This window comes from Cibotium barometz, chromosome 28 (genome assembly GCF_041138505.1).
Source record: "Cibotium barometz isolate CiBa-2024 chromosome 28, ASM4113850v1, whole genome shotgun sequence".
Taxonomy (NCBI): domain Eukaryota; kingdom Viridiplantae; phylum Streptophyta; class Polypodiopsida; order Cyatheales; family Cibotiaceae; genus Cibotium; species Cibotium barometz.
Genome location: NC_141073.1, coordinates 25,029,155 through 25,039,460, shown reverse-complemented (window position 1 = coordinate 25,039,460; position 10,306 = coordinate 25,029,155). Strand labels below are relative to the sequence as shown.

The 10,306-nt window shown below is 39.1% G+C and overlaps 1 protein-coding gene across 1 annotated transcript; it reads left to right on the top strand.

Annotated features, from left to right (window-relative positions):
• Positions 1-4,076: 4,076 nt before the first annotated feature.
• On the top strand, positions 4,077-5,081 carry LOC147622685 (disease resistance response protein 206-like). Its single transcript, XM_086822680.1, has one exon. The coding sequence runs from the start codon at positions 4,357-4,359 to the stop codon at positions 4,909-4,911; it is 555 nt and encodes a 184-aa protein (XP_086678806.1). The 5' UTR covers positions 4,077-4,356; the 3' UTR covers positions 4,912-5,081.
• Positions 5,082-10,306: the final 5,225 nt, after the last annotated feature.

Genomic DNA, 10,306 nt, shown 5'->3' with positions numbered 1-10,306 from the left:
ATGTCACACTCTATCAGACAGCTGTTGGTTGCCTCATCTATGTATGCATTACGAGGCCGGACATTCAGTTTGCGATCTCACAGGTGAGCAGATTTATGCATAGCCCAGGGTCTCAGCATTGGAAGGCAGTTAAACGCATCTTTTGCTACTTGAGTGACACCATACATCTTGGGTTGTTTTATCCCAAGGGGGGATCGTTGCCACCAGATTTGCATGCTTTTTCGGACTCAGATTGGGCTGGTTGCTATGACACAAGAGTGTCCACAAGTGGTTTTTGTTTCATGCTCGGTAGCTCATGCATATCTTGGTTAAGCAAGAAGCAACCTACTGTGGCCACTTCGAGTTGTGAAGCTGAGTACAGGGCAGCTTTCACAGCTACGGTTGAGTGTGTGTGGCTCAGACGGCTTATGGCTGAATTGGGTGTTGGACAGGAGTCTGCCACCTCTATCTTCACTGACAGTCAGAGCGCATTGGCAGTTGCGAGAAACCCAGTTTTTCATGCTCGCACAAAGCACATTGAGGTGCATTATCACTATGTCAGGGAGAGACTCTCAGCAGGAGAGATCAGCTTGGCTATGTGCCAACACAGGACAACCTCGCCGATCTTTTCACAAAGGCGCTTCTTCGTGAGAAGTTTGAAGCTTTTCGCAAAGCTTTGGGCTTGCTCCCCTTTGTGGATTGATCTACTTCGGTCATGGCACTCCCCTATACATGAGTGCCAGCTCTCGTTCACACCATCACTCCCAGGGGGGATTTGTTGCCATATATATAGGCAGTGATGTGTGTGAACACACTTAGGACTGCCGGGGTACTTTTTTCCTCTTTAGGAGGTTTTTTCCCCCGGCTTGTATATACGCCCATTATTCTAGGGCTAACTTATCTTTTGTACATTGACACAATCTAATACACTTAGTGTTGTGTGCATTCTTGCTTCTTCTTCTCCAAGCTTTGTGTGCTTTCCTACAACCCTAATTCCAACAAGTACAATTATTAAAAAGGTAATTTTCTCATGGGAGGGACCATTGCCAAAGGTCTTACATGTGTAGCTAGATAAGATCACAAGGGGACCAAAAAAATCATTTTGTTTTGCAAATTTGAATTGTTGGTTTCTTAAGGGGGGGTTTTGAGAAGGTAAAGTTTGTGTTTCTTGTTTTTGGGCAGCACAGTGATTAAATGCTTAATAACTTTATTGTGTAATTAAAAAATCAAAAGGAAAGGGAAGGGAAAGAGATGACAAAATCTTCCAAGTACAAGCAATCTTGATTTAACTCAACTCAACAACATTGTCTACAACTTTGAGTCACTTGAAAAATCCATTAAGTGATACCACTATAATATTAAAAGTGGTTACTTAAAAAAACTCATTAATTAATATCACCATGGTAAAAAGTAACCTTTTAAAGTTGCTTCATTCATGATACAAGGAAACAAGAATCATCTTTAGGCTTGCATCATGATTATGGTGGTGCTTTTGTTGAAAGAAGACTTATTAACTTCTTCCTTATGTAAGACTTTAAGGATGAATGAAGGTGTACAAAGTGATGATGATACATATAAGTAGAGATAGCATATTTTATGAATGTGTATTAAGGATGATATAGATATATATGACATTTTTAAGGTTGATGCTGCTTTTCCTTTTCTCCACTAAGATATCCAAATTTTGCACTTAATAATTAAAGTGCATATTTTCTTTTCCCTTTTCCCACTTTGTAAGTTATTTTTAAATATGGACACTTGGAATATTTTTCTAGGAAACGTACTTTGAATATTTAAAGTCTTAATTTATTAGTTTTTAGACAAAAGTTGTTGAAATGACCTTGCATATTATCACCATAGATCTTTATGATTCTTGCTTTGCGAAAACAAAAAACCATTTTCAACACCTCCTTCAAATCTTTTGATAATCGTCTTGCATAATATTATATTCCTCTTTTATTCAACACACTCAAGATTCAAGAAAGGTTTATCCTTTAGAAATTGAAACCCTTTGATGATGAAAACGTGCAAAATTGTTCTTCATTGAAGAAAAAGTACTTTTTACAAAAAACCAAGATAAATCATTGCATCATATGTTAAATTAATATGTAGATAAAGAGGCATTATGCAACAAACTTACAAGGGGACTTTATATGATTAGTAGCCCAGGGTGACTAAACTCTTTGAGATTTATAAGAATGATATTGGATATTAGAATGCATAAATCAAGAAAAAGGTAGATAGTATTAGATGATGTATTGAGTGTTATAGTAAAATTATACATAACCTTATATATATGATTCACCTTAAAATTTGAGCTAAAACCCTTTCACTTTTGCAAAACTTTTGTGAGGACTACCACACAAACACTATTTTTTCACCCCATTGTGGACTGAGGGGAGGGGTTGAACTAGTTCCCACGAGAAGAAAGGATGCCACCTTCATCCACCTAGTTGTTGTCCCTACTCCCAACACTTTGGGAACTTATATCATGTGCGTTTACTTATATCATGCACCAAAAAGTTTGAGTTCAAAATACTTTCATTTATGAAACTTATACTCAATAAAACAATGTTCAAATGAAACTTCCAAGGAGATACTAAAGATTGTTTCTAGCCCAAAGACACAAAAAAGGTCATCCTTCACATGCTTTCTAAAAGGCTATAGGTTCTAAAAATGAATGAGTTAGTAAAGACTATAAAAGAGTATAGATATAAAATTATTATTTTTATGTATTTGTCAAGAGTATTTTAGATATATACTAGAAACTCTCAAAGTTTTTATAAGAATAAAGATGTATTCTTTGAATAAGACACAACAAACTTTGGAAGATGTTTCTTTTTTTAAACAACTTGTCATAAATAAAAATCATTTATAACTACTATCATGGGATATGTAGTATATGTACACAAAAAGTGGTGTTGACTATTAGAATAAAAATTACAATATACACAAAGAAGTCAAAGTCCCAACATTGAGAACTTAAATTTGCACCTCCTTCAACACACTTTCATCAATATTATGCACAAGATGTGCATCTAAACGTGGTGAATGTTTATGTGTGACCATGTGTGCCCATGTATGAAAGTTATATTTGACTTGGTCTCAATGTTTAGCTCAAAGCAAAAATATTTTTAGAGCTATCTTCATATTTGCTTCTATCCATTGACACCTCTCTTTTGTTGAAGTGTACAAGACAACAAGAGGTTTTTTGTTGATATGCTATAACAATGCATGACAACTTCATAATTTCTTAAAATGTTTTGGCAAGTCCTTTTGACACTAATGGTTGTTGTTTTTAGGAATTCTCAATCATAAAAGTTTCAAAGTCACAAGTGATGTACATGTTTATTTTATACCAAGGCACTTTTTTGATGCAACCAAGTTGTATAGATTATCAATTATATGTATTGAAATTGATGGAAGAGTATGATGCCTTTTTGAAGCAACCACGTTCAATTGCGTGTATTGAGTTTACGTGTGGCCATGCATGCAAGTTCTATTGCGTAAATAAGTCACTTGGTTGAAAGAAGAAATGTTTCTAGAACTATCTTTATATTTGCTTTTATCCCATGATACGTATCTTTTGTTGAAGTGTACAAGACAAAAAGAACATGTTATAAAAGTGCATGTTCTTAAAATGTTTTGGTAAGTCTTAATAACAAATGATGGTTGTTGTTCAATGAATTATAGATCACGCAAGTTTCAAAGTCACAAGTGCTTGAAATGTTTATTTTTTTTACCAAGTTATATAGATTATCAATTGCAAGTATTGAAATTAATAGAAGACTATGAAGCCTTTTTGAAGCAACCAAGCTGTATAGATTATGAATTGCAAGACTATGACACACCACCACCAGAAGGCTTATTGAATGAGTTATATGAGCTAAGCCTCTCAACTCAAGCTTACAATTCGACAGCTCTACATCCATATATGCCTCTCTCTCTAAATAGAAAAACACACACACACTTGTCAAACTTTCATTCTCTCTCTCTCTCTCTCTCTCTCTCTCTCTCTCTCTCTCTCTCTCTCTCTCTCTCTCTCTCTCTCTCTCTCTCCACACTTACATTGGATCTTGAGCTCCTCCATGGCCAAGCTGTATAGATTATGAATTGCACGTATTTCGAAATTGATGGAAGACTATGACACACCACCACCTGAAGGCTTATTGAATGAGCTATATAAGCTAAGCCTCTCAACTCAAGCTTGCTCTACATCCATAAATATCTCTCTCTCTCTAACACACACACACACACACTTGAGACACTTTCATTGGATCTCTCCATATCTCTCTCTCTCTCTCTCTCACACACACACACACACACTCACACACACACACACACTCTTCACACTTACATTGGATCTTGAGCTCCTCCATGGCCAACAAGCTCCACCTAGTGCTAGCACTAGCTTGCGTCCTTGTGCTATTGATGAGTAGCCCATCAGCGTATGGAGCCAAGCAACAACCGAGCAATTTCACCTTCTATCTGCACAACACCATCTACAACGAGACGCTAAACAACACGGACTACTTCAACTCGGTGTTTAGCGCGCGCCCAAGCGGGGGCTTCGCAAACCCATGGTCGTTCGGGGTGTTGGCCACCTTCGAGGACCCGCTCACCATCGCGGCCTCCAACACGTCCACACAGATTGGGGTTGGCCAAGGCTTCTACCTCTACGACAGCCAAAAAGGGTACGTCCTGTTTCAGACCTTCACGGCCACCATCGACACGGGCGACTACACGGGCACCATCGACATCTTCGGCCAGATCCGGGAGGCCCTCCCCACGCGCACTCTCTCTGTCATCGGCGGAACCGGCGATTTCCTACTGGCCAGAGGCTTGGCCGCCGCCCAGCTTGTCGATCTCTACACTGGCCCCCCCGGCCCCGCCAGATGGACCTTGTCTTTCGACCTTACCCTCTACTACTAAATAATAACATCATTTCATTCAATAAATTGGTGACCTTACCCTCTACTACTAAATAATAACATCATGTCATTCAATAAATTGGTGACATAGCTACTGGCCTCAAGTATTTCTCATTTGTATTTTCATTAATGGCATACTTGGCATCTCAAGTAAAAAAAGCATTGTGCTCGTCGTGAATCTCTCGAGTTTTGAGGCCAATCCAGAAAAAAATGGTTGAGCTAGTAGCCTATTTGGCTTTCCATGCTACTAATTTCGCACAAAGGTTTACAAGTTCATATAATAGATTATCTTGTTGATTAAGAAAAGGTGTGTCTTTTGTGTGTGTGTGTGAGAGAGAGAGAGAAGAGTTCAGAAAAAAATGGTTGAGCTGGTAGCCTATTTGGCTTTCTAGCTTACCCTATGCTACTAATTTCACACAAAGGTTTACAAGTTCATATAATAGATTATCTCGTTGATTAAGAAAAGGTGTGTCTTTTGTGTGTGTGTGTGTGTGTGTGTGTGTGTGTGTGTGTGTGTGTGTGTGTGTGTGTGTGTGAGAGAGAGAGAGAGAGAGAGAGAGATCATGGCTCAACTAACTTCTAAGCATGAATGGACCATAACTTCCCATATTTTAATGAATTTGCAAACTTTTGCAAATCATTTATTGTATTAATATAGTAGGCAAACCTAGGAGTCCTACACAATACAACCATGAAAAGTTGGACTTTTTCGAAAAAGTAGATGGGCAAGGAGATGGATGTGGGGGCACCCTACGCAAAAGCCAGAGATCTTCCCCAAACTTTGCACTTTTTCCAGGTAAATGCATGGGCACCCAAAGTCTATGGATTCCCTTAGTACCATTTTTTCTTTTACAGATATAATAAATCAACAAGTTTCCATGATAACTAACGGTGTTTTAATGCTCCTTGGCACAAGGTGGCTCTCTATCATAAATTCATATATTCTAATGATATAAATATTCATATACACCTCATCAAGGTCTAGTAACAAGAAGCATGTGCAACATTGATAGGGTTCCCATGAAAGATTAGATAAATTTGTTTATAATTAGTCTCTGTAGTGGTGATTACGTAGATTCAAAGTTGACCAATGAGAGAAACCATAAACTCCTTACTTATAATCTTTATATGTGATTATAATTATCATTTTGTATATGGAAACATAATACCAAAAAGTGCTTTATAATGATCTTTCAAATATACTATTAGTGAATATGCAACATTATTAAAAATTATTGCACACAAGCATTGTGCAAGTAGGCAAGCAATATGAGCTTTGTCTAAGCTTCTTGGTATTTCCCTTTCTCCCAAATACTATCAAAAAATTACCTAAAAATGTGTGTGTGTGTGTGTGTGTGCGTGTGCGTGTGCATGTGCGTGTGCGTGTGTGTGTGCGTGCATGCATGCGTGCATGCGTGCGTGCATGCGTGCATGCATGCGTGCGTGCATGCGTGCATGCATGCGTACGTATGTGTGCGTGTGCGTGTGCGTGTGCGTGTGCGTGTGCGTGTGCGTGTGCGCGCGTGTCTGTGTGTGTTCGGGGGGGGGCATGCATGCATGCTCCTTGAAAAGGGCTAAAATTGTCCATATAGGGCTTCTGTACTGGCACATGCCCACTCAAATTAGTCAATTTAGTCCTTTTAGATGTATGACTATGCCCATAACTCTAATGCTTTGCTTCAAAGTCCAAGAAGGGTACACCTCAAAACTCTATAAATAAAGAGGAGGGAAGAGAGGGGGGAGGGGTGCAATGCTCAAAAAAAAATCCATTGGCAATGTAATTTTTCCTGATAAAATTTTCAAAATATGGGTCAAAATTTTTCATTGCTTTTCTTTTTAAGGGTAAAATATTATACATTTTAGTTATAATTGTGGCATTTGTGGCATGTGCCTGATTATTTAATACTAAAAGAAAACATTTTTTGGAGCATTGGGGTTTGGGGGGGTGACAAAAAGTGGAGGGTCCACATGAAATCTCTTTTTCAAAAGTAGGGAAATGATAACAATATGAACTTCATTTTCTTTTTGATAGTGAAAGAAGATATTTTTTTCCCAACATTGGGGGATTTTTTATTTTTTTTGGGGGGGGGCGGGGGGGGGAATGTGATTTTTTATTTTTTTTGGGGGGGCGGGGGGGGGAATGTGAAGTGGTCAACAAGGGTCCAAATGGAAAATCGTTTTTCATTTTAGGGAAAAGATAATAATATGAATTTCCCTAAAAAATTAGTTAAATGATAACAATATAAACTTCACTTAACTTGTGTCCATGGTGGTAACCTTGCAACCCTTTCGTAAGATAGTGCTAAAGGTGTTCTTGAATTGTGGGTCATGCAAGCCTACTAATCTTGTGCAAGAAGAATAAATAAATAGAATAAAGGTAATTGAGAAAAACACAAGAATAGGACTTAGCTCTTTTGCTCCTAGTTTTGACTTGAAGCTCATATGAGCTTTGTATGAGGCTAGGTGAGCTATGCAAACGCTACGTGAGCTAGGCAAAGGCTTAAGCATCATATGAGATTTGTATCAAGCTAGGTGAGCTATGCAAAGGCTCCAAATTACTCTAGTTGAAGGCAGCAAAAATATAGCAAAACTCGGTAAAAGCGTGAGATCTTGGTCATAATATTTACGATGTATTAAGCTAGCTCTAGAGGCAAATCACAAGTTATTTGGTGCACTGGTGGTGGAGAAATTAAGTAACCACTGAGTTGCAATTTACACTAAAACACTTAGGCATATACAATTGCTACCATAGTTTGAGGTGACTATTTGAGAGCCTTTGTCATCATTTTAAGGCTACTACAATTAGGCATCTCGAGTCTTTGTCATCATTTTGAGGCAACTATTTGAGGGTATTTCTCAAGGACTTTTTAATATCCCTCTTTTGTGAGGTTTAGCCTTCAAATAGGTTGAGTATATGTGGTGATAGCTCAATAAAAGGTTGAAGCATTTGTGATTAATTATTGCTAAAAAGTTAAGCAAAAAATACAGGTTACATTTAGCTCAAGACCATCACATGTATGATGCAAATAGTGAGATGTATGTGAGCTTAGTGTTTGATTGATATATTACAAGAGTGTTGTAGATCTGGGTGTATGTGATGTGAGTTTGGTGTATGTGATGTGTTTGATTGACATTATGAGTGTTGTAGAGATTGGTGTATGGGATGTGAGTTCGGTGTATGTGATGTGATTGACATTACTATAAGAATATGGCATAGCGGAAAGAGATAGCAAGACAAAGCACTATAGACAATGCAATAGATACACAATGGAGAGAGTTTAAAATTTTGATTATACCAAAGAGGTACAAGTGATGGTGTTGTCCACCCGTGCGCTCTCAAGTAGAGCTTTGATGGTGATGTAGACAGACTCTGGATGGAGTATGTGTATGAGGTGTAGAAGGGGGTGGATACTCACAAGCATTGGATACCTTAGCTCATGGCATCAAGAATGCGGCCCATCGACCACCGCCCACTAATGATGGACCTAGTATCCAAGAGAATATTCTAGGGAATATTCCTCATACCATTGCCGAGGCGATGCCTTGGACCCCAGCTAATGCTCGTACCCTTGACCATCTCCTAACCATCATCAATGGTCACAATAATGACCCCATTGGCATCTAAGCTAGGGTTCCCACTGAAGACATATGCACCATGGCTACTCCTCATAATGGGGCCTAACAAATGTGCATTATACATCAAAGTGAGATACATGTTGAGAGGCAGGCATTGAGTGTATACTAACACCCCCCCCTCAATGTCCACCAGAAGATGAACTAGGTTTTTGGCCCAACACCAAGTCGATGAAGATGCCGAGTGAGCTGGTCCTTCCCAAAAGCCTTGGTGAAGATGCCGAGTGAGCTGGTCCTTCCCAAAAGCCTTGGTGAAGATGTTGGCGCAGTTTTTCTCTGTAGAGCAATACTCCAGCTCCACTATCTCATCCTCTATCAGCTCCCACAGATAATGATACTGAATCTCAATGTGCTTCGTGTGAGCATGAAACACAGGGTTCTTGGAGATAGCCATACAACTCTGATTGTCGCATCTCAAGACTGTAGCATCCCGATCTGAACTCCCATGTCAACCAAGATTCTCCTCAGCCATACTACCTCACATGAAGCAAAGCAAGCTACCTTATACACTCAGCCTCTGTGGAAGAAAGTGCCACTATAGGTTGCTTTTGCTAGTCCAAGCGAAAGCACCGAAACCAAGCGAAAAACAATATCTAGAAACTAATTTCCTAGAATCACAATCTCCTGCCCAATCTGAGTCACAATAACCTGTCAGAGTGTCACCCATGCTCTAAGTGATGCCATACTCAAGAGTACCTCTAATTTTCCTAAGTACCCTCATCCCTTCCTTCCAATGACTCTCTCATGGCTTGTTGGAAAATCTACTCAACACACCAACTGTGAAGCTGATATCAGGTCTAGTGTTAGTGAGAAAAATCAAACTCCCCACCAACTTCCTGTACTTCCTGATGTCAACAAGTGATGATGCAAAAAGCTTCATGTTCACTTCCATTGGTGTAGACATAGGCTTGCAGTTTGTCATCCCAAATTCTTTGTTGAGAATCTCCCAAGCATACTTTTGCTATGAAATGAAGATTTTACCTAACTCTTCCTAGACCTCAATCCCCAAACAGAAATGCATAAGACCCAAGTATGTCATCTCAAACTCGTGGCTCGGCATATCCATTATCTTCTTTTGGATCATCTCTTCATTGTCACCTGAAATGTTTAAGTCATCTACATATAAGACAACCAAAACAATCTTGCCATGACTTTTTAGAACATACAAGTTAGCATCAGAAGCACTTCTTATAAACCCAATCTTTTTGAAAAATTGGTCTATCTTGTGATACCATGCCCTTGGGCGGCCTGTTTCAGCCCCCGTACAATGCCTTCTTTAGCCTGCAAACTTTGTTTTCTAATCTAGGCATCTCAAAACCTGGTGGTTGAGCTACATATACCTCCTCCTTGAGATGGCCGTTCAGAAATGCCGATTTGACATCCATGTGAAAGACTGACCACTTTTTGTGAGCAACCAAGGCAAGTACCACCCTAATAGTTGTCATACAAGCTGTGGGAGCAAAGGTTTCATCAAAGTCGAAACCCTCTACCTATGCAAATACTTGTGTAACCAACCTAGCTTTGTATTTTTCAAGTGAGCCATCAACCTACTTAGCTTTCCAAACCCATTTGGTACCAATTACCTTTCTGTTTGGTGGTCGGTCAACTAGATCCCAGGTGTTGTTCTTTATGATGTTGTCATACTCAGACTGCATCGTGGCTTTCCACTTTGGATTTTCTAAGGCTTCATCCAAGGTGGCTGGCTTCTTCACTATTCCCATTATCTCAGCCCATCAAGGCCATATTGACAATGCATTAGGAAG

Excerpts from the sequence above, each read along its gene's own strand:
- LOC147622685 (XM_086822680.1), top strand. The coding sequence starts at position 4,357 with ATGGCCAACAAGCTCCACCTAGTGCTAGCACTAGCTTGCGTCCTTGTG.